Source organism: Cucurbita pepo, chromosome 6 (assembly GCF_057944985.1).
Source record: "Cucurbita pepo subsp. pepo isolate OVF chromosome 6, ASM5794498v1, whole genome shotgun sequence".
NCBI classification, from domain to species: Eukaryota; Viridiplantae; Streptophyta; class Magnoliopsida; order Cucurbitales; family Cucurbitaceae; genus Cucurbita; species Cucurbita pepo.
Genome location: NC_141803.1, coordinates 5,890,977 through 5,918,551, shown reverse-complemented (window position 1 = coordinate 5,918,551; position 27,575 = coordinate 5,890,977). Strand labels below are relative to the sequence as shown.

The following is a 27,575-nucleotide window of genomic DNA, read 5'->3' as shown; positions in this document are numbered from 1 at the left end:
GAGAGCTTTGAGAATGTACTTTCTATTCTCTGTACTCTCTCTTGTTGTACATACCTAAAGTCATCAATAAAAAGAAAATTCTTTTAGCTAGAGTTCTCCTTGCAATTTTCTCTATCTCATTCTTTGTGTTCATCTAGATCGAGCGTGTGCGTTGTTGTGCGATCCTAACAACTGGTATCAGAGCTAACAACTGGTATCGATCCTAACAACTGGTATCAGAGCTAGGCGAAATTCACCACGATCTGTGAAGATGGAAAGTTCAAAGATTGGAATTGAGAAGTTCGATGGATCCAATTTCGGTTTCTGGAAGATGCAGATTGAATATTATCTGTACCAGAAAGATCTTCACGAACCTCTGTTGGGGGTGAAGCCGGATACCATGACCACGGAACAGTGGAAGCTCAAGGATAGACAAGCCTTAGGGATGATCCGGTTGACGCTATCCAGAAACGTGACGTTCAACATTATCAAGAAGAAGACAACGTCAGATCTGATGAAGGCTCTGTCGAATATGTACGAAAAACCGTCGGCTATGAACAAGGTGTATTTGATGCGTAGATTGTTCAATCTACAGATGTCTGAAGGTGGACGTGTTGCTGATCATATAAATGAATTCAATATGATCATAAGTCAACTGAGTGCGGTGGAAATTAATTTCGAAGATGAAATTAAAGCGTTGATTTTGATGTCATCCTTACCCGAGTCATGGGATACTGTTGTTGCCGCAATCAGCAGTTCCCGAGGATCTGATAAACTGAAGTTTGGTGAAATTCGAGATGTAGTTCTCAGCGAAAGTATTCGCAAACGAGAAACTGGAGATTCATCAGGCAATGCTCTCAGTGTTGATCGAAATGGAAGAAGTAAACCGAAGGGCCCAAACAAAGAGCGATCAAAATCAAAGAGCCGAGAAAAATCTCCAAATAGACCGAACGTAACGTGTTGGAATTGTGAAGAAAAAGGTCACTTTCGGACAGGTTGTACAAGACCAAAGAGGAAGCAGAATCACAAATTTGGAGATGATGATGATTCTATAAATTCAGCAGAAGACATTGGGAATGCTCTAATCATCAACGCGGACAGTTCGATTGAATCCTGGATTTTGGATTCAGGTGCATCTTTTCATTCGTCTCCAAATAAAGAGTTGTTCCGAAATTTCAAGTCTGGAAATTTCGAGAAGGTGTATCTTGCCGACAACAAAGATTTGGAGATTAAAGGAAAAGGAGATGTATGCATAAAAACTCCGGCAGGAAATCAGTAGACATTAAAGGATGTCAGATATATTCCTGCTCTCAAAAGGAACCTGATCTCTATTGATCAATTGGATAGCACAGTTTATGCAACAAAGTTAGGGAAGGGTTCGTGGAAGATTATGAAGGGTGCTACGGTGGTAGCACGTGGCTCAAAATCTGGAACCCTATACACCACTGCAGGGTGTATGAACATAGCTGCTGTTGCTGAGAGTGCTTCAAATTCAAGTCTACGACACAATAGACTTGAACCTATGAGCTCGAAAGGAATGAAGAGGCTGGCTGCGAAAGGAGTTTTAGAAGGTCTGAAATCTGTTGATGTGGGTCGTTGTGAGAACTATGTTATGAGCAAGCAGAAACGAGTTAGCTTCACAAGGACCGCCAGAGAATTGAAGAAAGTGGGGGGGAAATGGAACCATATGTGGAGCAAGGTTCGACGAAGCAAGTGGGAGTTGAGGTTGAGATGCAGGAAAACTCACTTAGTGATGTTGTAGCAGATACTCATGAAACTCCTGAGACTACTATTGAGGAACCAGATGTGGAGCAAGGTTCCAAGACCACGAAGCAAGTGGGAGTTGAACTTGAGTTGCAGGGAAACTCACCTAGTGATTTTGTAGCAGATACTCAAGAAACTCCTGAGACTACTGCTGAGTAACCAGATGTGGAGCAAGGTTCCAAGACAACAAAGCAAGTGGGAGTTGAGGTTGAGTTGCGGAGAAAATCACCAAGTGATCTTGTAGCAGATACTCAACAAACTCCTGAGGTTGTTGCGGAGGAATCATCAGTGGAGCAAGTGACACCTGAACCAGTGTTGAGAAGATCATCCTGTACCATCAGAGTACCAGATATGTATGTACCTTCATTACACTATCTATTGCTAATGAAAGGGAATCACAACCCTTTGATGAGGCCCTACAGTTGGAGGATACAACCAAGTAGGAGCAAGCCATGGATGATGAGACGTCTAGGCTTCAAAAATGCGTTGTACTGAGGCTAAGTACGTGGCAATAGTTGAAGCTGGAAAGAAGACGATATGGATGACTGACTATTTGGAAGAATGGGCAAGAAGTAGCACGAAGATATTCTTTACAGAGATAGTCAGAGTGTCATACAGTTGGCGAAGGAACCCGGTCTATCATTTCAAGAGAAAACACAGAAGACGATACCATTTCACTTGCAGGTTAGTGAAAGATGGTGATGTGTTTGGAGAAGATAGAGGGTGCGAAGAATCCAGCAAACATGTTGACAAAATGTGTTGATGTTGGAATATTGAGGTTGTGCAAAGCCTCAATTGATATGGTGCCATGAAGACCATGAAGATGCTCATGGTCGTTTGAGAATGAAATTCTTGGTTGACTAGATCAGTCTCCAAGTGGGAGAATTGTTAGGTTATGGAGCCTGATGCTTATTTATAGCTTGGTCAACGGTTATATCTGGTAAAGCTATATTTGGTAAAGCTATATCCGGTAAAGCTATATATAGTAAATAACTATATATAGTAGATGGTTAAATCTGGTAAAGCTATATATAGTAAATTGAACTATATATATATATCCCGTCCGGTAGAGCTTTGAGAATGTACTTTCTATTCTCTGTACTCTCTCTTGTTGTACATACCTGAAGTCATCAATAAAAAGAAAATCCTTTTAGCCAGAGTTCTCCTTGCAATTTTCTCTATCCCATTCTTTGTGTTCATCTAGATCGAGCGTGTGCGTTGTTGTGCGATCCTAACAACTGGTATCAGAGCTAATAACTAGTATCGATCCTAACATACATAACGTGTTTCACATGTCTATGCTTTGTAAGTACATAATCGACCATACCCATGTGATAGATTGTACCTTTGCAGTTAGATACGGGTATGAGTTATGAGAAAAGACATGTATAGATTTTAGCCCTAGAAATAAAGACCCCACTAGGATATACGGTTCGACAAGGTACTTTGGCAAAACCATAAGTCAAAAAAGGCAGCATGGGAACGTGAGGACGAAATGGTGGAGAAGAATCTCGAGCTATTCCAAGCTTGAGGTACTTTCAAGGACGAAAGTTCTTTTTAAATGTGTATATTGTTATAGTCAAAACATATATACACGCACCTACACAACCCCATTTTCTCTACTTTTCCAATTTAATTTCTTAAACCGAGTTCTAAAACCAGATCTTAATCAATAGGATCAAACGAGCATGGACTCAGAAAATTTAATGACTTTGACTTAGGCCAACACGTAAGTGGTTTTACTATTGGATGCACATGGAATTGGATGGATGACTTACGTCCCGTAGGAATGACACATACCTTGTGGTCCATATACGCGTCATATTTTTATGATGTTATGGTGTGTTATGTGTTGAATTACGTTATAATATGAATGTTATATGATACATAACATGTCCACAATGTGCTTATGAGACATTAATAAGTTATGTATGTTAACCATGATAGATATATCGAGTATATATATGCATACGGTTCTTGGCGAAATCGAACGATCAAATCTTCGCTTCTTAATCCAGTGTAGACTTCTAGGCCAATTTCGTTCCAATCCCCAGGTTGAACGAATCATCGTTTTTCTTTCTTTTCGTCAGAACCTTAGCTCCGTTCTTTCTTACTTTTATTTTTTTATTTTTTTTTGCAAGTGATTGGTCTAAGTGCTACAACATATCCGTTAGGGGCAAAATGACCCTCGGTAAGTTTGACCGACATTTTTTTCTACTATTTTATTTTTTTAGGTTCTCGACACTTTCTCGAGTATTTTTCTATTCTAACGTATACTCAAATTAAACCTCTAATGTCTTGGAAGTTTGATATTAAAATTATAAAGGGAGGAAATTAATTCCCGTATCCAATGTTACATATTGGTAGATTGAATAAATAGCCATTAATTTAATAAAACTAAATTAATTATTCTTATAATTTAGCAATAAGTTGAGATGGCCGAGTTGGTCTAATGCGCCAGATTAAGGTTCTGGTCCGAAAGGGCGTGGGTTCAAATCCCACTCTCAACATCTAATTTCCCGTTTTTTTTGTTATGGCGGGAAGCGCTGACTGGTAAAAAGCATTTGTTTTATAATTATTCATAGCAACAACGTTGAGATGGCCGAGTTGGTCTAAGGCAAGGGCGTGGGTTCAAATCCCACTCTCAACATCTAATTTCCCGTTTTTTTTGTTATGGCCGGAAGCGCTGACTGGTAAAAACCATTTATTTTATAATTATTCATAGCAACAACGTTGAGATGGCCGAGTTGGTCTAAGGCGCCAGATTAAGGTTCTGGTCCGAAAGGGCGTGGGTTCAAATCCCACTCTCAACATCTAATTTCCCGTTTTTTTTGTTATGGCGGGAAGCGCTGACCAGTAAAAAGGATTTGTTTTATAATTATTCATAGTAACAACGTTGAGATGGCCGAGTTGGTCTAAGGCGCCAGATTAAGGTTCTGGTCCGAAAGGGCGTGGGTTCAAATCCCACTCTCAACATCTAATTTCCCGTTTTTTTTGTTATGGCGGGAAGCGCTGACCAGTAAAAAGGATTTGTTTTATAATTATTCATAGTAACAACGTTGAGATGGCCGAGTTGGTCTAAGGCGCCAGATTAAGGTTCTGGTCCGAAAGGGCGTGGGTTCAAATCCCACTCTCAACATCTAATTTCCCGTTTTTTTTGTTATGGCGGGAAGCGCTGACCAGTAAAAAGGATTTGTTTTATAATTATTCATAGTAACAACGTTGAGATGGCCGAGTTGGTCTAAGGCGCCAGATTAAGGTTCTGGTCCGAAAGGGCGTGGGTTCAAATCCAACTCTCAACATATTTCAGTTTCATTTTCTTTTCTTACCCGAATATGGCGGGAAGCGCTGACCGGTCAACGTTTGGAAGTATTCAGAAAAATCCTTTTTCTATTTTAATTACTAAATGACAAGCCTTTTTTTTTTCTTTAATGAAAAAATATATCTAATAAAAACATTTCAAAATATTTTTTTTCATAATTTTTTATCAAATATAATCTAATTTTAATAAATTTATATTTTTCACTTTCAATATTTACTAATAAAATGAAACCGCTCGAGTTGAGATTCTCATTAAAAGAATGACAAAATAAGTTTTTTATATCATAGACAACTGTTTAGATAGAGATAATTACTTATTAAATTGATGTGATTTTTGCATTCAGATGAACCGAAAGAATAGCCAAATACTTGCAAATTGTGACGTGAGATACAATTGTTGAAGTTGTTACGCATTAAATTAAATGGACACATTCATTCATAATATATATAATATTTATTTCTATTTATATTTATTATATAATAATTCCCAGTATTACTTTTTATTTTAAATAAAAAGTAGTGAAAATAAAATCTATACTATTATTGATAGGACTCAAATCTTCGAGTTGCAATATTGGTTAAGAGAAAAAGTAGAATAATTGCAATGTATGTCAGTACGTACATCCATGTTTGACTGTAATTTCAATAAAAAAACGTAAAACATCAAGTTTTAACGATGATTACAAGTCTAGAATGTTGTTTATAAAGAGATTTTCCTATAACCACGAGCGACGAATTTATTACATATTTCTTGTTTTAAAACATAGGCCTTTGATCTTGGATAGTTATCTGTGTCTTATTCACTAAGCTGTGTTCGAATTGGTAAAATTTGTAGATTTGATTGTTGGCTATTAGAAATGTTGCAATAATTTAAGTGAGTTTATCGAGAAAGTGACAAAGTAATTTAATTATTTAAAAATATATCCATCAACATTAATATATTTATAATTTTCAAATATAGATATTGCCTTCACCTTTTCCTTAAAACACAAAAGGTAAATGAGAAGAAGATTAGTTTTTTTGATCTTAGGCCAATAAAAAATAGCAATAAGATTAGTTTTTTAAATTTAAAAATTATAACAATAAAGTTGAGATGGCCGAGTTGGTCTAAGGCGCCAGATTAAGGTTCTGGTCCGAAAGGGCGTGGGTTCAAATCCCACTCTCAACATTCATTTTTGGTTTTTTTTTTTTTTTTTTTTTTTTTTTGGTATAGCTGAGAATTGCGGGAAGAGCTGACCGGTTAGAAATAATCCCTTTTATTAATTTATAATCACAAAGTTGAGATGGCCGAGTTGGTCTAAGGGGCCAAATTAAGGTTTTGGTCCGAAAGGGTGTGGGTTCAAATCCTACTCTCAACATCAATTTTCGTTTTTTTTTTTTTTTTTTTTTTGCTTAGTCGAATATGGCAGGAATTAATTTCCAATAGTAAAGTTGAGATGTCCGAGTTGGTCTAAGGTGCCTGAAGTTTTGGTTTGAAAGGGCATGGTTCAAATCCCACTCTTCGAGGTGAGGTGATCCTTGAAAGAGTAACTGAACAGGTTCAATTTAAGGGTGTTTGTGAGTTGAAACATTTTTTAGACCGTACCCAAATATTCGAGTTGTAAATTTTTTCAACTCAAATAAGCCTTACGGTCGTTCATTAGAAGAACAGCTTACCTTATTAACAACTTTTAAACCGAGTTCAACTCAATTTAAAAGATCACCCGTGAAACTTATAAGTTTGAATTCTAAGATTTGGTTTTGAATTAAGAGTTATGAAATAGAATGGAATATATATTACATACATCAAAATTAACCACAAAGTATTAAATCATACAATTTGTTACCTCCATGTTGAAGTTATAATCAAGCTTTTCTCTTCCCATCCAAAATGAACTGTGCCCATTTCTTCATACATCTTCAATCTCTCGCAATACTCCCCGATAAGCTTTCGAATCGGGTCGGTCACGTTTTGGCTCATCGTACAGGAACTGAACCCAGCCATCGTCATTCTTGCCCGCCATTTCCCGGCCACTTCGTATCTCTCCACTCTGTCCTCACCTTCACAAGCTATGATGTTGACTATGTCCTTCGCCAAGCATTGCCTCTCTACATTGATTCGGTCTTGACTATCTCTTGGGAGTGTCGCATCGAGAGTGTCGTAGACAGCTGCAAAGTAGTTATAGGTTTCGACGAATCTTGAAAAGAATGGGGTGGTGTTTGTGTTCATGTCCTGTTCGACGACTGTTACTAGTTTCGGGTTTAAGTTCTTAACCATTCGGAGAAGCTTGTCTCGAAGATTTACGGTTGAGACACTTTCATCTGGCATGTGGTGAAGCAGAAAAGCGAAGTTGACTATGACTGCTTCTCCGTGGCAGGAGGCGAGCATCGAGGGAGTGACATCAGAAGTGTTCGAGGCAATTGCTTGAAATTCAAATGGAACTCGTAACGCTTTTGCCAGTTGCTCGAGTCTTTGTCCAATGTGTTTAAGACCTCCAACGGGTCGATGTACTGATTCGGGATCATCGACCCCTGTTAACCTCAAGTGTGGTGGCTTCCCTGGCTGAGTTGCTAGCATCTGAATCAAATTTATGTACTGAGTTCCTTGACTTACGTCGAAATCGATTATGTGAATTCTCTTCTCATCTTTCGCTGCCTCGATAATGGCACAATTTGCAGCCATAAAGCCGAATTTGAAACAAGGGCAGACCTCGAAAAGGATCTGCATAGCTGCGAGACGGTCCGAGGAAGGCGGTTCTTTGCATCTCAAAGCTTTATAAAGACATTTTCCTGATGCCAACAACCGAGCAGCAAGACCTTCCACCATATACGCAGCAATCCTCTGTGAGGGATCGCCCTGAACCGAGACCATACCTCGGAGCTGTTCGATCATGGCTGATGCTTCGTCAAAGTTGTCTTCCGAGATGGCAAAAGCACATTCTAAAAGCATTTCTCTAGGATTCTGTGAAGACATCTGAGATGCATCCTTGTTGCTGCCAGTTGTACTGAAATTAGAATCTGTCGACGAGGATTCGTTTGGCGAGTCGTGTAGCAGTGCATCTTTAATCGAATTCGCCCATTCGCTATCGATTTCCATGGCTTGACCATTTGCAAGCATCTCGACATCGTAATCAGCAGCATCAGGTTCACCCAACAGGTCCCTCTCCAATTCTTGCAACTTCAGTCTCACTTGATCATCCTCAAAATCCAGCTGTTCTGGACTTGTACTCTCAAGGCAAGCTGAATCTGAATCGGTTCGCCCATACGAAGCAGCGTTCGGGTGAAACGAATTGGTAGAAATGCCCGAAACGCCAGAAATCGATAGCTCTTCGATCGGGAAGTCAAGGAAATACTTCTCATAGCTCTCACTCCTATGCTTTTCAGAGCCAAATCTTTGAGCAGACAAGTCAGGAGCATTCTTGGTTCCGTTCAACGAGTAGAGCTTGCGACTTCCGTATGATAACGGAGACAGATCAGATGGCCTGACTAACGACATCGTTTTCTTTGTCCGAACTATGCTTTTTCAGGAAGATCAAATTTACACCATATAGATTGGAAGCTCTGAAAACAAAGAACATGTATCCATAAATCATAGCTCACTAACAAACCACAAATCGAACTAAACTATCGACCATTCAATCCGAATTCTCAATCATTTCCTTATGAACTTGTAGCACAAAAGACAGGATCATATCAGTCAACTAATTATATAGAATCAGAGCAAAGATTTCATAGAACAGAACAAAGCTCGGTGTGAGATCCCACATCGATTGGCGAGGAGAATGAAACACCCTTTATAAGGTGTGGAAGCCTCTCTCCCTAGCAGACGCGTTTTAAAAACCTTGGGGTAAGTCCGAAAGGGAAAGCCCAAAGAGGACAACACGTGCTAGCTATGGGCTTGGGCCGTTACAAATGATATCAGAGCCAGACACCCAAATGTGCCACCGAGGAGGCTGAACCCCAAAGGGGGTGGACATGAGGCGGTGTGCCAACAAGGACGCTAGGTCCCAAAAGGAGGTGGATTGTTCCTACATCGATTGGAAAAGGGAACGAGTGCCACCGAGGACGCTAAGCCCTGAAGGGCGTGGATTGTGAGATCCCACATCAGTTGGGAAGAAAAACGAAAACCTCTCTCTAGCAGACGCGTTTTAAAAACTTGAGGGCAAGTCCGAAAGGGAAAGCCCAAAGAGAACAATATCTGCTAGCTATGGGCTTGGGCCGTTACAAATAATATCAGAGCCAAACACCCGACAATGTGCCAGTGAGGAGGCTGAACCCCAAAGGGGGTGGACGCGAGGCGGTGTGCCAACAAGGACGCTAGGCCCCGAAAGGAGGCGGATTGTTCCTACATCGATCGAAGAAGGGAACAAGTGCAGGACGTTGAGTCCTGAAGGGCGTGGATTGTGAGATCCCACATTGGTTGGGAAGAAGAACGAAAACCTCTTCCTAGCAGACGCGTTGTAAAAACTTGAGGACAAGTTCGAAAGAGAAAGCCCAAAAAGAACAATATCAAAACAAAGCTAAATTGAAATAGAAAGAATCCGATTCACACAACAAAGTTATCATTCTATGCCTCAAAGCACGATGAACACGATGAACACGATGAAGAAGCCAGAGCAATTTGGTTAAGCGATAGCTATTAATTCAGATAACAAACAAGATTACTTCACAATTAGCCCACAAGTTCATGCAGTAATCCCTAATCAGAATCGCAAAAGAAACAAGATCTTGAGCATAAAAACAAACAGTTCTAAGAATATGAAAAACCAATGAATCCAAGACAAGTACCTGAAACAGGGCACTCCTCAAAGCACTTGAAACCACTCAAAATCAACAAAATCAACCTCAAATCCGACCTAAATCGAGAGAACCCACAAATCAAAACGAAAACCCTAAAACGAAATCAACGAACAGAATCAGAAAAAAGGAAACCCAAGAACAAAATCCAGAAGAGAAAAAGGGGGAGACAATCTTCTGGAATTCAAAAGTGGAAGAAAAGTAGAAGAACTCACCTTAATATATGAAACTTTTGAGAAATTTCTCGAGTCGTAATTTTGAGGGTTCAATTGGGATATTTAGTTTGGGGGTTTTTGGAAGCATTGGTTTGGGGCTACTCCAATTTTTGTCCCACTAAAAACAAATGATTGAAAATATCATATCACGCCTACATAATGCTGACGCCCGCGCCATGGATGGATTGTGCCTTGTTCTTCTTTGAGTTCCATCCTCAAATTCAAATTAATTTTCGTGCACCAGAATCGTAGTAATTATCTATCTCTATGTTTCGGATTTACGTTCTTTACCATCTCGATATTTATTGTTGTATGCATATCTAACTCCAACAAGAGAAGTTGCAGTGTGAGAGACTGATTGATTTTAAAAAGAGAATCAATATAAGTTTTTGATTATTTTGATGAACATGTATGAATTTCTGACGTGTATGTTTTCATTTTTTACTTTAAAATAACGTAAGAATACATATGATAACGAGCTTAGGTTGATCTAGAATTGTAATATGTCGATCGTTAACAAAAATTAATTAAACAGTGAAGTCAACTAATTAAAGGATATGCTTAAAACGATTATTATTTTTTTTTTCTTGGAGTTTCGTATAATATATAGTCTATAACGACTTATTAAGATGGCATGAAGTGGAGTGGCTAATTAAATTATTTTTTTAAAAGTATGTATAGATGTGACATTTTAAATAAAATATTATAAATAAAAATAATTTAATGTTCAAATTTAAATTAATATATTAATGTTATGTTACAAACAAAATTAGCAAAACCATTATCAATATCAAAGAATGAATAATTAACTATAAGATTTTAGCGCATAAATCGAAAAAATCGAGTATCTCTATCATACTTCTTAAGTTTTACTGTGAGATCCCACATCGATTGGAGAGAAGAACGAGTGTGAGCAAAGACAAAAGGTCCTGAACGAGGGTGGATTATGAGATCCTACATCAATTAGAGAGATGAACGAGTGCTAACGAGGATGCTGGGTGTCACGGTCATGTTTGTCCAAGGCGTGTTGTCCATGGTCGCATGCCTGTTACACGTCGAAACACTTTGCCATGTACTACTTTACCGCTTTCTTTTATTGCTTTCATGTTGTATTATTTCTTTATTGTTTTCTTTAAGAGTATGAAGTTTCGACAATATCATGGCTACGTCTCGTAAACATGAAATGCCCCAAAATGTACTATAGGGGGATGCGATTAGTTGTCAAATTCTCCCTACTCGAAAAGTTATATATTGTTTAAGCCGCCGTTGTTGTCTTTTTGCTTGCATGCTATATAACACCACTCAATTTCTCTCTCATTCTTGCTTTCAAAACCTCTCTCCCTTGCTTTCTAAAATCTTCTCTTTAATTCTAGGCCCGAGGTTTGAATACACGTTACCCGACTGTAGGCAACGTGATTCGAAGTTGGTTTGCCTCACTCAGTACTACCAAGAAAATGTGATTGTGACACTAGGCTCCAAAGACGGGTGGATTGTGAGATTCCACGTTTGGAAAGGAGAACGAAACATTTTTTATAAGGACGTGGAAATCTAAGGGGAAGCCAGAAAGAGAAACTCTAAAGAAGACAATATCTGCTAGCGGTGTGCTTAAACTATTACACTTACTATGGACATATGACGCTCACGCAGCTACAACGATCGAGATCGAAAAAGAAAGAAACGCTTCAATCATAAGAATTGAAGAAAAAGAGAGAGTGTGAGTTGAACCAAGTCAATATTTTCGGACGTTCCATCTTTTACCACTTAATTTTCAAAGACGTGTGTTCTTAAAAAGACCAAAAACACCTTTGAACATGTCAATAATATACATGTGCTTAGTGCGCCAATTCATTACATATACTTGTGAACTTGGTTAAATGATTTGTATGATCGGGTCGAACAAATTAGGTAGGGCAATGCAAATGTGATGTCCCACATTGGTTGGAGAGGAGAACAAAACGTCATTTATAAGGGTGTGGAAACCTTCCTCTAGTAGACACGTTTTAAAGCCTTGAGGAAAAACCTGAAATGGAAAGTCCAAAAAAGACAATATCTACTAGCGGTGGATCTAGAGCGTTACAGCAAATCTATGTAACTCGATAATATTATGCTTTTGATATCTGTGTAAAATTTTTATACTAATAAAATATTATTTTTATTTATATTTTAATAGATATTCTTACGATTAGTATTTTATTTCAAAAATACCATTAAGTTTTAAATTTTTTTTATTGATATTCTACCGACTTTTTTAAATATTTAAAAAATATTATTACCGTTAGTACTATGTTTAAAAAATACCTATTAAATTTTGAAAGTAATATTAGTCCATTTATTTTTTTTAAGGATACTGAAACCATTTTGAAAATTCAAATATATTTTTTAAAAATAAATAATAATAGTTTTTTTTATTAAAAACGTAAGGATATTATTATTTTTAGTCTAATAGTAATTATTTTAAGAATTTTTTTAGTGAAAGTAAACATATGTAACATTCTTTAGCGAATATTTGTAGTTTGAACGTTCCTCCACGTCGTATCAAGGATAGACATCGCTCACTATCAGATGGGGAATAGGAGTTAATGTCATAATCGTGCTCTTGCGACACTAGAACAACGATTGTGCTATACTTATTCTAACCCAACGAATTACTATCGTGTGAAATTCAGACTTTGCGGACAATATTAGCTTAAGCTCGAGTCTCGGGTCACATTTGAGAGAAATGTTTTAGAAAAGGTGAGTGAGGAAATATGTTGAAAACAATTTAAAAGAAAATTATGTTATAAGCTAAAATCGAGTAAGTAACAACGTTTTTGATAGTATATAAGTTGATTAGGAATAATTGACAACTATTCATATCCCGTATAGCACATTTTAGGACATTTTAGGACATTTTAGCCCTACGTGGGTGTAGATATGTTTGGTGACCGGTCATACTGTAACAACCTAAGTCACCACTAACAAATATTGTCCTCTTTGGGTTTTCTCTTTTGGATTTCACCTCAAGGTTTTTAAAACACGTATGTTAGAAAAAAGTTTCCACACCCTTATAAACAATAATTCGTTCCTGTCTCCAACCGATGTGGGATCTCACAATCCACCCCTTTTCCGGGCCCAGCGTTTTCGCTAACACTCGTTCCTCTTTCCAATCGATGTGGGATTTCACACATACACTCCTGTATTGACACAACAATAATAGCAAATGTCAAATCTAACATGAAAGCAAGTGGGTTTGGAACAGGCATGCGACCATGGACAACACGTTTTGGACAAACATGACTGAGACATCTGGCAAGTGGCTACAAGAAACATGTCTTGGACAAGCATGATCGTGACACTATAATTTCGTAAATAGTTTTAGGGTTTTCCACAAGCCTCTACGAACAGCTAGTTAGTTTTTTCTCGACAAGTCACACAGTAAAAAATTATGGTAAACTAATTCACTGAGTTATCGAATTTGGATCATGTTATGTCGTTAGGATACTTTCGACGTTGATCATTAGGACTTATACTCATAACTTTATTGACTAAACCATATAAGCCATGTGAAGGTCATATCCTCATCATAGCATGACTTGTACTCATCATTTAACACATTTGACCTTAAAGCCATAAAGCCTTCATATGACAGCTCAAGTTAAGCTAAAATTTAATTTGTTGAAAATTATGTCATAAAGTCTTGTGGTTAATTGTATGAATATGATTAAGATAAGATGAGACGTGTATATATATATATATATATATATGAAATGGTAAGCATAATGTAGCTTGGTTAAAGTCCCTATGTTAGTTGGGTTTTTCAACCTTAACATAATTACACTCCCATGCTAACCAAAGGCATCCACAAATGACCAATTTTGTGGCAAATTTTGATTCATTTCCCATTAGTTTTAGAGGGTCAAAATGGCAATCTATACAAACTTGGACAAAACTTACACCCATCATTGTTGTGCTCTCCTTATCACGACCCAAAATGCTCGTCTTATTGTCGTAGCTTCATATCCATCATTTCTACAACATCTCAACTCCACCACTAGCAAATATTGTTTTCTTAGGATTTTTTCTTTCGGGTTTCTCAAGGTTTTTAAAACACGTATGCTAGGAAGAGGTTTCCACACGCTTATAAGAATGCTTCGTTCTCCTCCCCAACCGATGTTGGTGTAACAGTTCAAGCCTATCGCTAATAGATATTGTCTACTTCGACCCGTTACATATTGTTGTCAGTCTCATGGTTTTAAAACATGTCTACTAAGGAGAGGTTTCCATACCCTTATGAGTAATATTTTGTTCCTTTCTCCAACCAATGTGAGATCTTACAATCCACTCCCATGGGGTCCAGCGTTCTCACTGGCACACCGCTCAATGTCTGATTCTGATACCATTTGTAACAGCCCAAGCCTACCACTAGTAGATATTGTCTGCTTTAGCTCTATATATATCGTTGTTAGTCTCACAGTTTTAAAACGCGTTTGCTAGGGAGAGATTTCCACACCCTTATAAGTAATGTTTCGTTCCCCTCTCCAACTGATGTGAGATCTCACAATTGGTGTCGATTTGAGTATAGTTTAACTAATTAAGACATGTCTTCAATTCTCATATGACGATTAGTGTGTACTTTTCACACTTTACCGTGTGTTAGAGTCCTATGTTGACTAATTAAATGGAAGATATTGAGTATATAAGTAAGAGACAATATCTCTATGGATACGAGATCTTTTAAGAAACCAAAAATAAAACCATAAGAGCTTATGATCAGAATGAACAATATCGTACAACTGTATAGTTTTGTTATTACTATTAGTGATATTAGAACCCGACCCTTATCTTAACTTAGTATTGTCAATAAAATCCTCAAGTCTCGAGTCTCGAGCCGCAGTTTAAAATTATAGAAATCAAATACAAACCAAGTCTTAAAAGTTCATCTTTTTATATTATTAGTTTTTGTTTGTCATTCTCTTTTTTATTTTAATATATATATATATAGAGAGAGAGAGGAAAAGAAGAGTCTTTGGTGTTTATTTCCAATTCAAAGTGGCAGTTGGAATTGGAAGACCAAAACCTTATAGTTAATATAAAATCTCACCTAATTCTAACTGCCATTATTCCAAGTTTATCTTCAATTTCATTAAAACTGAAAGCTGAATATGAATTACTGTTTTTTTTTTTTTTTTACTTCAATTCCGACTGAATTAACTTGCGAATTTTGAACCTTAAAAAGAAAAAGAGAGTTAAAAACGATAGCAGCTCAAACCCACCGCTAGTAGATATGGTTATTTTTTTGACTTTTTCTTTCGAGTTTTTCCCGAAGGTTTTAAAACTTGTTTTCTAAGGAGAAGTTTCCACACCCTTATAAGAAAATGGTTCGTTCTACTCCCAATAGATGTGGGATCTCACAATTCATCCTCCTTCAGGATCCAACGTTTTCATTGGCACTCGTTCTCCTCTTCAATCGATGTGGGACCCCCCTCCCCCCCAATCTATTTGTCTTCGGAGCCCAGGGTTCTTGTTGGCACACCGCCTCGTGTCCACCCCCTTCGAGGGTCAACCTTCTCGCTGGCACATTGGCCGATTTCTAGCTCTGATATCATTTGTAACGACTCAATCCCACTGCTAGTAAATATTGTCATCTTTAGGTTTTCACTTTCAAGCTTTCCCTTCAAGATTTTAAAATACATATGTTAGGGAGAGGTTTTCACGTCCTTATAAACAATATTTCGTTTTCCTCCCTAATGACGTGGGATCTTATAAAAACTCCTCAAAATGTATAATTTCATAAAAATTTGAATAAATTTCTCAAAACCCATAAATTTAAATAAAAAAAATCGAGTTTTAACGTTTTTTTCTCCTTAAAATGCTTATTTAATTTCAAAATATATTAAATATATATTTTATAATTCATTAAATCCATAAGAAATTTTTTTTTAGGACGATAGTTTACATAATTTTAAAAATATTTATATTAGGTAATAATCCAATACACCAAATGTAGTTCATCATGCTCTTCAATTAAATAAAATGTTCATAATTATTAAAATAAATCAAAGTCAAATATTTTACAATTTTATAATTATTTTTAGTGACCGGATGGAGATTCAAACTTCTGACCGTGTAAGAGACGTTCTATTATACTTTAGGTATAATATCACTTCATATAATATTGAATTTTCTCGATTAATCATTTTTTCAGATTAATCATTTTCAGATTAATCATTTTTTCATATATTTTAGATATAATGGAGTGTTCATCATGCTCTTCAATTAAGTTTGTAATGATTTCAGTCAGATGCAATTTAAGAACGACTTTGAGAGCTAAGCAACGTTGACGTAGTATTAGGAAGAATTTTCGATTTATTTGATAATTTTTTATTTTTTATTTTTTAACGGTAACTTAGTGATGCGAGTAATTTTTTAAAAATAATTTTAAAAAAATAACCCAACAACACAACCTAACCCAGCTCGAAAGTAGAGGGTTGAGTTGGGTTGTGAATTCCATTTGAGTTTCTCGAGTCACCAATTCAACTAGAGAAAAAAGCTTGATCAACCGTTGTTCTGTAATTCACACTGCATATGTATATACTCCAACTAGCTCCGAAACAAGTTCATCACACGACACGAAAGGAATCCGCTATCCGCTTCAGGTCGCTGTAATGTCTCTTCCATTGAAGGCCTATAAGAACACCCAGAGAAACAAAAACAAGCTTCCTTCAGTTCTAATGGAAAACAATTGATATCATATCATATCATACAGCAGCGTTCTTGGTGGTGTCTTACCATTTCCTGTTACACTGAATAGATACAGACGGTTTCCTGCCGCTGTTGCTGTGATCAAAACATGAGGAGGCTCCAATTCAAACTGATAATATGTTCTTCCATTATGCTCTGCCACGCTCATGTTCATCACCTTCCCTTCTACGTTTTCTCCGATCACTTCTGGTCCGAACGCGCTGATTACTTTCTCTGGAGGGCCAACCATTTCAATCGTTGCATCGTCGCCGATAACTTCACAGGATTATGACAATGAACGCATCATTTAGCAGTGTAGTTTCTTTACAATGGAAAGTTGAACAAGAAGTATAAAGTTTTGGGGAAATGCACCATCGGAAAATCGTTGAACGGGCGCAACGATGACGAACAGACGACCTTCCTTTGAGCTTTTGAATCTGAGATCAATCTCTGTCCCTCCAAGATCAGCAATTGACACAGGAACCTGCCACTCAAAACCACTTTGTGTCATGTCTGCTTTGATCAAAATAAAAATGAAGTTAACTTGCATGGACATATCTAACTAGCACGAGACTTTTCCATTCCTAGCAAAGAAATAAATTGGGAATACATATCAATATCATTCGATGCTGATTAAAGTAGGTCCCACATTCGGTTGGTGAAGAGAACAAAACATTCTTTATAAGGGTGTGGAAACATCTCTCTAGCAAATGCGTTTTAAAAACCTTGAGGGAAAGTCTGGAAGAGAAAGCCCAAAAAGGATAATATCTGCTAGTGGTGTTACAAATGGTATTAGAGCTAGACACCAGGCGATATGCCAGCGAGGAGGCTGAACCTCAAAGGGGGTGGACACGAGGCAATGTGCCAACAAGGGCGTTGGACCTGAAACGGAGTGGATTGGGGGGTCCCACATCGATTGGAGAAAGGAAGGAGTGCCAGTGAGGATGCTGGGCCCCGAAGGGAGGTGGATTGTGAGATCCCACATCGGTTGGGGAGGAGAACGAAACATTATTTATAAAGGTGTGTAAATCTCTCCCTGACAGACACATTTTGAAAACCTTAAGGGGAAGCTTGAAAGGAAAAGCCCAAAGAGGACAATATCCGCTGGCGGTGGGCTTAGGGCATTACATGATACATTGTGCTAGTGGTGTTACAAATGGTATTAGAGCTAGACACCAGGCGATATGCCAGCGAGGAGGCTGAACCTCAAAGGGGGTGGACACGAGGCAATGTGCCAACAAGGGCGTTGGACCTGAAACGGAGTGGATTGGGGGGTCCCACATCGATTGGAGAAAGGAAGGAGTGCCAGTGAGGATGCTGGGCCCCGAAGGGAGGTGGATTGTGAGATCCCACATCGGTTGGGGAGGAGAACGAAACATTATTTATAAAGGTGTGTAAATCTCTCCCTGACAGACACATTTTGAAAACCTTAAGGGGAAGCTTGAAAGGAAAAGCCCAAAGAGGACAATATCCGCTGGCGGTGGGCTTAGGGCATTACATGATACATTGTGCTAGTGGTGTTACAAATGGTATTAGAGCTAGACACCAGGCGATATGCCAGCGAGGAGGCTGAACCTCAAAGGGGGTGGACACGAGGCAATGTGCCAACAAGGGCGTTGGACCTGAAACGGAGTGGATTGGGGGGTCCCACATCGATTGGAGAAAGGAAGGAGTGCCAGTGAGGATGCTGGGCCCCGAAGGGAGGTGGATTGTGAGATCCCACATCGGTTGGGGAGGAGAACGAAACATTATTTATAAAGGTGTGTAAATCTCTCCCTGACAGACACATTTTGAAAACCTTAAGGGGAAGCTTGAAAGGAAAAGCCCAAAGAGGACAATATCCGCTGGCGGTGGGCTTAGGGCATTACATGATACATTGTGCTAGTGGTGTTACAAATGGTATTAGAGCTAGACACCAGGCGATATGCCAGCGAGGAGGCTGAACCTCAAAGGGGGTGGACACGAGGCAATGTGCCAACAAGGGCGTTGGACCTGAAACGGAGTGGATTGGGGGGTCCCACATCGATTGGAGAAAGGAAGGAGTGCCAGTGAGGATGCTGGGCCCCGAAGGGAGGTGGATTGTGAGATCCCACATCGGTTGGGGAGGAGAACGAAACATTATTTATAAAGGTGTGTAAATCTCTCCCTGACAGACACATTTTGAAAACCTTAAGGGGAAGCTTGAAAGGAAAAGCCCAAAGAGGACAATATCCGCTGGCGGTGGGCTTAGGGCATTACATGATACATTGTGCTTACTCCTCTAATCAACAGGAAACTGGAAACTTGACGCACCCCAATGCAAATACCAAAAGACAACGGACCCAGAAACGTTGGACAATAATTGGAACAACCTCAAAGGACGAACTAAAGCAATTAAGGGAGAACGCCGGCTAAGACATCTAACAGCAGTTACCTCTTCCCAGTCTTGTGGAACTGAAAAGGCATAAGGAATAATAGGACTCCATCCAACTCCATGCCCACCGGACTTCTCGTCGGGTCTACGATATGTCCTCCAACCTGTCTGAGCAGGCAACAAACAAGAAACCAGATATGCTAAGCTTGAGTTTAAAAGCTTTCAATGGTCAAAAATGAAATTTGCTGCATATATTCTGATTAATACAAGAGATTCCTGCACAAGCACAACAGATGCTATGTAAACTTGATATAGAAAACATGGCATGATCAGCCCTGTTTGCTTCTTTTGATGCAGTGGATCTCACCGCTAGCCGCCCAAGCCCACCGCTGGCAGCAGATCTGACAATCCACCCCCCTTCAGGGCCAGCGTGCTCACTGGCACTCGTTCCCCTCTCCAGTCGTTCCCTTCTCTAATGATGTAGGATCTCACAATCCACCCTCCTTCGAGGCCGAACGTCCTCGCTGGCACACTACCCGGTGTTTGGTTCTTATACCATTTTGTAACAGCACAAGCCCACCGCTAGCAGATATTATCCTCTTTAGGCTTTCCCCTTTCGTACTTTCCCTCAAGGTCATCAAAACGTGTATGCTAGGGAGAGGTTTCCACACCCTTATAAAGAATGTTTCGTTCTCCTCCCCAACCGATGTGGGATCTCACAATCCACTCCCCGCGGTGTCTGGCTCTGATATCATTTTGTAACATCTCAAGCCCACCGCTAGCAAATATTGTCCTCTTTGGGCTGTCCCCTTTCGAACTTCACCTCAAGGTTGTCAAAATGTGTATGCTAGGGAGAGGTTTCCACACCTTTATTAAAAATGTTTCGTTCTCCTCCCCAGCCGATGTGGGATCTGACAATCCACCTCCCTTCGAGGCCCAGTGTCACGGTCATGCTTGTCCAAGTCATGTCGCCCATGGCTGCATGCTCGTGACACGCCGAAACCTTTGCCTTGTACTACTTTATTGCTTTCTTTTACCGCTTTCATGTTGTATTATTTCTTTCTTATTTTCTTTACCAATATGACGTTTCAGAGATGTCATGGCTACGCCTAGTAGACATGAAATGCCTCAAAATGTACTATAGGGGGATACGACTAGTTGTCAACTTCTCCCTACCCGATAAGTTATATGCAGTAAGCCGTTGTTGTTGCCTTTTTGCTTACGTTCCCATATAACACCAATCTCTCTCTCTTACTTTCAAAACTCTTTTTCTAAAACCTCTCTCCCTTGCTTTCTAAAATCTTCTCTTGAAATCGAGACTGAGGTTTGTATTCAAAGTAGGCTTAACCCAATCAGTGCTGAGAGTGGGTGCCATAGAATCGCTAAATCCGCTGCCTAGAAACCGCGATTGTGACACCCAACGTCCTCACTGGCACTCGTTCTCCTCTCCAATCGATGTCGTTCCCTTCTCTAAGTGGGATTAGAAACTCCAAAAACTAACAGGATGGAATTAACTAAGTACATCACCAAAATCAATATAGAAAATTATACATCATTTTCAATATCTATTCTCTAATTTAAGAACATATTTGTTCCCTAAAGATTTATCCATCAACACATGCAAAAAAATTCTACAACTTAAAAAGAATTGTAAGAATAGAAACTAAAAGGTTAGATATTAAAGTTCATATACTTAAAGAGTGAACAAAGGTATTACACAATCCACAATCTGCAGCAACCAGAAGATTCCACCAATTGAAACAAAGAAACAAATCATAGATGTAAACAAGAAACAAAACGACAGTAAGGATTACTTAGATACAGAGTTCAAGAGGTTAAGAAAAGCCAACCCTGTTCATCTGGTTCAGACAACCCAGGAATCCTCCCAGCAAGAAGACCTTGCTTAACCGCAGCCAAACACTCGCTCTGCAGCCCCAAACCCGCAGAAGAAACCAGAGAAACGCCGGATAGCAAAACCGATCTCCGATTCACAATGGGAGACCGATTCTCCTTTTCGCCACCGACACCCGGAACACCCTTTTGGAGGATGTGGGAAGGAGGCTTTGATTGATGAAAGTTGCAGGAGAATGGAACAGAGGCGAACATAGTCGATCCCATTCGAACCCAGAAACGATGATTTCTGGAGACGAATTGCAGAAATGGAGGAATCAGAATGATTAAGGGATGGAGATGGAAGTGCCTGGAAATTGGGAGATCAAAGACGAGAGGGATTTAGTTCTTCGATTTTTGTGTGGATGTGGTGCGGAATTGCATCTCTTTGGCGCCATATGGATTACAACTTGTGCTTTAGGTTTCTTCAACTTTAGATTCTTTTTTCAATTTTTTTTCTTTAAAACCTTCCTTTTATATATATAACCATCGATAATAAAACTTTTAAGCTTGTTCTTTGTGTTCATCTTGATCGAGTGTGCGTTGTTGAGCGATCCTAACAAATGGTATCGATTCTAACGTATAATCTTCGAACACTCTAAGAAATATATATATATAAAATTGAATCCCTGTTCTCATCCGATCCTCGTTTAGCTAATAAGGAATAATTTCTTCTCGCTGTCTTCCCTGTTGAAACGAGAATGTTTGAAATATTTCATCTTGTTTGGGTGGATCTTTGTAGGACCCGACCTTGTAAGTTAAATGAACATCTATAATCGTCATTGGGCCAAATTTTGGATCCAAATTTGGGTCAAATGAGACGAGGGCTTCAACCTTGGCCCAACTTATGGAAGCTTGGGCTAGTTTAAACTATAGACCCAATCAATCTTTCATGGGCTTGGTCTTGAAAGGGGAATAAGGACTACACTCGTAGAAGATTCGTGATGGGTGCCTTTGGTGAATGTGGTAAAGGCCCGAGGTCCCGACAGGGTCTATGACGTATAAGAGAACTTTCTAGAGCCTCGAGAAAAGCCTGTGGTAACTTACTAGAATCCGGATGCATTAGGAGCCTAGAAATAGATCAATCTCTTTCCCCTTTATTTTTCAAGTGGAGGCTACCAATAAACAATGACATTTTTAATTAATTCTCTTTTATTATTAACATTTCTTGTCGAGATTTATTATCTTTAGCTACTAATTGTTGTATGCCTCGAGTTGTGAATATGGAAAAATCCCTTTTAGCCTATAGTTTTTACTCGTGTTGACGAGCAATATGAACAAAAATACTTATAAAACATTTTCTCATGAGCTTGCCCTATTTAACGTTGAAGCATTAATAGTTATTATTAGAAGTTCTTGTCATACCGTAGAATCCAATTGCTCACGCTCTTTTAAGAATCTCTTTTGACCATAATTGGCAACGTTACTATCCTATCGCCCGTATATGAACCAATTTTGACAAAGAAAACCCATAAGCTAAAAAAGACGTATAATATTTTAAGAGACTCGTTAAAGACATACTAAATAAAAGTATTGGAAGAGGTCATTAAAAGAAGAGAAAAAAGGCAAAGCATAGACAATGGCAGAAGAATAAAGTCATTAGATCCACCTTTTCGTAGTTCCCTCAAACATCTTATAAGTAGGTCTCGAAGTTCGGGCCTAATTCCACAACTATCTTAACTTCTAAGTAGGTCTCGAAGTTTCAAGCGATTCTGATATGAACCAAGGCATCAATCATGCAAGATAAACTTCAAGGAAGATTTTAGATATTAAAACGAAGTTGGCATATTATACTTCTTAAGTCATGAGTTTGTTCCTTTGCATTTCTTGTGTTTTGATTTGTATGCTAGAGTCGTTCAAATAGTCATGATCATTCGAATCACAAGTTTAGAAACGAGTTTTTTTTACTTTTGATCTTGATCATAAGTAATTCGTTATTAAACTTTCCCTTGGGTTGATTCCTTATCGTTTTTGGGGTTCTTTGATAATTTAGATTTCATTTTTCAACAAGGTTGTTAGATCAAATCCTAAAAAATTCATAACAAGTTCTCTTACATGTCATAGACCCTATCGGGATTTGGAAGTTGGTCACTGGGTTCCAGCACCACTCTCATGGACGGCGAATCTCATTTTGAGGTGAACCAACTTTATGTTCACGTGCTTAGTACGCTTACACATCCCCAACGTTGAACATTCGGTATGCTGATTTTAGGTGCGACTTTGGACAATATGACATCTCATCTGAACACATCTATGTAAGGTTAACTAGCGACCCTTCTACAAGAAAAGTCATACAGTCACCATCTGCATGAGCGACCCGTTATGTCTGCCAGCTACTCAGTTTACCCATGTGGTCCCTCACCCCTCTAAAGGAAAGTTTACACTATAGTAAGCCTGTTCAAGGGCCCTTGACTGTTTCCAAACACGATAGTGGTACCTAGTCGTCTCGATACACTACATTATCTGGCCTAGGCCAGACTCAATGGTACCTATACTACTACCGTTTGGTAGGGCGTTGCTAGTGCCAAGGGCGTATCAAAGGAGATAGGAGGCGGAGACTTTGGTGATACTGTCATACTACTACTAGGTTTGTTAAGCTTTGTTATTCGTCTTTTTCATAGAGGTCAACTAGGTTCTTAGGAGCTTTTAGGCAATTTAATTCTTGTCTCTCGTTTCTGGGATGTTTAGGACTAACTCCTTGAACTAATCCCTTATTTGGGTGCACACAAGTCTAGATCTATAATTGCCGCTCACAATCCTCGGGTTCAAGGTTACTCGAAACATACTGACCTAGGTCAACATGTAAACCGCTCTAGCTATAATGCCCTAATCTTAAATTGGTTCTCTAGTGCATGCTTGTTAGGGAGATATTTCTTTCAATCACCTAAAACACGAAACACATGATCTAAGTATCACCTTGGTCATATCTAGGCGCTCAAAAGGTCTATTAGATTCTTAGGACGAGTAGGTGATTTAATGCGGACTTATAGCTTCAAGGTACTTTGTTCTGACTCATCAAGTCTTTCTTATTATGGGAGCACTTGGGTCTAGACTCTCTGACCATCGCTCACGATCCAAAGGTGCTCAGTCTACTTAGCGTTCTGACCTAAGTCATCGTCTAGCCAACATGCATTTATTTAAGTAACTTTTAAAATAGACAACAAAATTAGATTCTTTGACTTTCTTACATTCACACGTCTAAACATGTATGTCAATCCAAAATTATTATTTTCTCGAGTCATGTTCATCTTCCAAAGCAATTATTAAATTACTTTTACCCTTACCAAAACAAAAATGGTAAAAGGTTTGTTAAGGGTAAAAACATTGACCCATCATCTTTGTTTATAAAATTTGCATTGACAAAGGGATGGGCAGCTGAGTTCTTGATTGTTCAACACTCCACCAACTATACTCCAATAATGGGGTTCCCTCCTCTTCCATTTATTATTTTCTTTAGAGGAGAGAGCGGGAAAATAATGAGTTCTTTCGCCTCGATTTTCTTTTTAGATAAGGGTTGGATGCATACTATTGCTCTACAAAAGATCCACGCTTTATAACGACCATACGAAGACTATTAGAAAGTAGCAAACTAATCTCAAATAGTGAGTTGTTTAATGGACATGGACGGTATATGTCAAATAGTTGGATGGTATTGGAGGTTGCACCGCACCCATCTGTGATATGAATCGTTAATAAGAGAAAAGTAAAAGGAAATTAAAACGTGAACCACAGTATATCTAAATATTAGGATGAGCTTAGAGAAGTAAGATCATGTGATACAATGGTTGGAGATTGTGACATCCCGGTTTGAGAGGAGAACAAAGCATTCCTTGATAAGAGTGTGGAAACTTCTCCCTAGTAGACACATTAAATCTTTGAGGGGAATCATTTAAAAGAAAAGTTCAAAGAGGATACTATCAGTTAGCAAGTTAGCAGTAGACTTAGATTGTTACAAAAATATCAAAGCAAAACAACGGGCGGTGTGCCAGCGAGGACGCTATGTATCATGGTCATGCTTGTCCAAGGCGTGTTGCCCATAACTGCATGCCCGTTACACACTGAAACCCTTTATCTTGTACTTCTTTACTGCCTTCTTTTTACTGCTTTAATGTGATATTATTTCTTTCTTGTTTTCTTTCAGAGTACGATGTTTCGGCGAAATCAACCATGAAATACCTAAAAATGTACTATATGGGATGCAACTAGTTGTCAAATAAATTATATACTGTTTAAGCCGTTGTTCTTGACTTTTTGCTTGCATGTTATATAACACCACTCTCAATCTCTCTCTCTCTCATTCTTGCTTTCAAAACTCTCTTTACAAAACCTCTCTCCCCCGCTTTCTAAAATCTTCTCTTGAAATCGAGGCCCGAGATTTGAATATACGTTGCCTTACCGTAGGCAACGTGATCTAGAGTTGGCTTGACTCCCTCAGTGCTAAAGGTGAGTGCCGCACAATCGCCAAATCCACTGTTAAGAAACGGCGGTTGTGACACTAGACCTCCAAATGAATGAATCGTAAGATCTCACGTCCATTAGAAAAATATAAAAATCTGTTATTAGTAGACACGTCTTGGAAAAACTAGATACCATAACCAAACATAAGCCTCTTGAGAAAAAAATTTGTTTTTAAAAAGTCAAAAATGTTGTACAAAAGTTATTAAAGCCTGCAATTGTTGATTCAGACAGCTCAATTAATACAGACTGATGGTCATGCTGACTAGTAAAAGGTCGTAAGCAAAGAATTTAAAGCTTCCAATTTTTTCAACACAAAATTATCACCGACCATTCAATTGAAAAATGATGTGACAAGACATCTCTATCTCATAGGAAAATTGATTAAAATATTTATATAATCAATTAATACGTGTGTTACAGTGTGGGCGAGCGTGTCGTCTAGACGAGTGTCTCGGGCAACTTCTTTTGAAATGGGTTTTTCAAGGACAGTATTGGGTGGCACGGGTGTACAGGTATTGTACCCCAAAACACATGTTGGAGGTTGCTACATATACTCTATCTAGCACGGTATCCGTAAATGACATGGCATGGGTACAGGAAGGACAATGCCTCAATAGAACTAGAATTTATGAATGTTCGGAAAGTCCCGATGAGATAAGCAACACACGGGCCCATTCTCAATGGCATAACCGAACGAGTTGTGATGGCCAACGACATCTCGAGACTCAATATAGTGTCAAGACACAGAAAATTGCTTGCGATTTAGAGGGAATAGTTTGAATTGTTCACAATAGCCTTAAAAAGTGTGTATTTTTTATTGTAAAATGATTAGATAAGCTCGTAATCACTTTAAAATTATTCTCTTGCACGGGCTATAAGCCTACTATCTTAGGCATTTATTAAATTAACTATAACTATTTTTTTCAATTTACCCATCTAGAAGAAGTGAAAATGGAAAAATTACCATATGAATCAAGTTAATATGGATCAATCCCATCATTTTGTCACATCCTAGGTTAGAAAAAATTACCTTCATCATTAATAGAGAACAGTAAATAATTGAATTATGACAATAATTTAACTATTACAATAATTGTCCTACAAAGGTTCCTTCGATTCTTAATGTCTTCCACTAAAATCTCATCCACGTTTTCTATAAATAAAAAAAAAAAAAAAAAAAACTTAATAATTAAATAATATTAAAATAAACAATGGATCAAATTCTTATAATTTCTCGTGAATTTATTGTTAATTTTAATATATAAATAAATAAAATGTTTGTATATAAATAAACAATGGAGGTGTAGTTGCATTTGGACCACAGGCGAGCTCGTATACATTCTCCCAAGACCTGAATATCGACTAGCGTACATTTACGTTTGGACAACACAGAGGGAAAGGGCCAGCATAACATCGTGACAAACATAAATGGCGTAAGGTGCGCGTCCGTATTAATCATAACGAGGAAGTAACCATATAAATATGACCCAAAAAAAAAAAAAAAAAAAACATGGGATCCCCACAGATTAGAGTCATGGCATAAATTTATGATTTAAGTCAAACCTTCATTCATTTGTAATTCATTTGTAATTCATTTATAATACTGTGAGTCTATGAATATGCATACATAATTCCTGTCAAATCTTTCGTACATAACATAACTTACATGACATGGTGTATGAAGGTTTATGCATCATAGATTATCAACATCATAACATAATTTTACAACATGGCATGTTCACACTATAGCATAGTTTAAATAACATGACATGACATAGTACAACATAGCATGGCATAGTATAACAATCATAATTATGACACGTGTAGGGGGATCACAAGGCACGCATCATCAAACATCATACATTTTGTGCAACCAAGCTAACATTAGAACCACTTACCTGGTTGGCCTAGGTCGAAGTTACTAATTATTCTTAGTACTAGTCTGAATCTACTCCACAAAGTCTAATTCAACCTCAAATCCATTGATGTATCCTCTTGTTGTATCATTAGTCTCAAATCCGTTGATATATCCTATTGTTGTATCATCAGTCCGTATAAGAAAAATAAGACGTTGAAGGACAGTCTCTGACCAACTTAAA

General features: G+C 38.3%; 2 protein-coding genes and 6 non-coding genes across 10 annotated transcripts; 6 read left to right on the top strand and 2 right to left on the bottom strand.

Annotated features, from left to right (window-relative positions):
• Positions 1–4,172: 4,172 nt before the first annotated feature.
• TRNAL-AAG (transfer RNA leucine (anticodon AAG)) lies at positions 4,173–4,253 on the top strand. Its single transcript has one exon. It is a non-coding gene; the product is annotated as a tRNA-Leu (tRNA).
• Positions 4,254–4,475: 222 nt separating this feature from the next.
• Positions 4,476–4,556, top strand: TRNAL-AAG (transfer RNA leucine (anticodon AAG)). Its single transcript has one exon. It is a non-coding gene; the product is annotated as a tRNA-Leu (tRNA).
• An 82-nt stretch (positions 4,557–4,638) lies between these two features.
• Positions 4,639–4,719, top strand: TRNAL-AAG (transfer RNA leucine (anticodon AAG)). Its single transcript has one exon. It is a non-coding gene; the product is annotated as a tRNA-Leu (tRNA).
• Positions 4,720–4,801: 82 nt separating this feature from the next.
• Positions 4,802–4,882, top strand: TRNAL-AAG (transfer RNA leucine (anticodon AAG)). Its single transcript has one exon. It is a non-coding gene; the product is annotated as a tRNA-Leu (tRNA).
• An 82-nt stretch (positions 4,883–4,964) lies between these two features.
• Positions 4,965–5,045, top strand: TRNAL-AAG (transfer RNA leucine (anticodon AAG)). Its single transcript has one exon. It is a non-coding gene; the product is annotated as a tRNA-Leu (tRNA).
• A 1,106-nt stretch (positions 5,046–6,151) lies between these two features.
• On the top strand, positions 6,152–6,232 carry TRNAL-AAG (transfer RNA leucine (anticodon AAG)). Its single transcript has one exon. It is a non-coding gene; the product is annotated as a tRNA-Leu (tRNA).
• A 538-nt stretch (positions 6,233–6,770) lies between these two features.
• On the bottom strand, positions 6,771–10,202 carry LOC111797495 (scarecrow-like protein 1). 3 transcript variants are annotated; one of them, XM_023680505.2, is made up of 3 exons: positions 10,056–10,202; positions 9,832–9,899; positions 6,771–8,604 (listed from the first exon to the last, which is right to left on the bottom strand). In XM_023680505.2, exon 3 carries the CDS (start codon positions 8,537–8,539, stop codon positions 6,887–6,889), a length of 1,653 nt encoding a protein of 550 aa, XP_023536273.1. In that variant the 5' UTR covers positions 8,540–8,604; positions 9,832–9,899; positions 10,056–10,202; the 3' UTR covers positions 6,771–6,886. The 3 variants fall into 3 exon arrangements, with proteins under 3 accessions (XP_023536273.1, XP_023536272.1, XP_023536274.1); XM_023680504.2 differs by having other exon boundaries at positions 9,832–9,935; positions 10,056–10,195; XM_023680506.2 differs by lacking the exon at positions 9,832–9,899 and having other exon boundaries at positions 10,056–10,175.
• Positions 10,203–16,566: 6,364 nt separating this feature from the next.
• LOC111796475 (thylakoid lumenal protein (Mog1/PsbP/DUF1795-like photosystem II reaction center PsbP family protein)) lies at positions 16,567–21,446 on the bottom strand. Its single transcript, XM_023679107.2, has 5 exons — positions 20,979–21,446; positions 19,189–19,292; positions 17,148–17,259; positions 16,824–17,051; positions 16,567–16,719 (listed from the first exon to the last, which is right to left on the bottom strand). Exons 1-5 carry the CDS (start codon positions 21,244–21,246, stop codon positions 16,655–16,657), a joined length of 777 nt encoding a protein of 258 aa, XP_023534875.1. The 5' UTR covers positions 21,247–21,446; the 3' UTR covers positions 16,567–16,654.
• Positions 21,447–27,575: the final 6,129 nt, after the last annotated feature.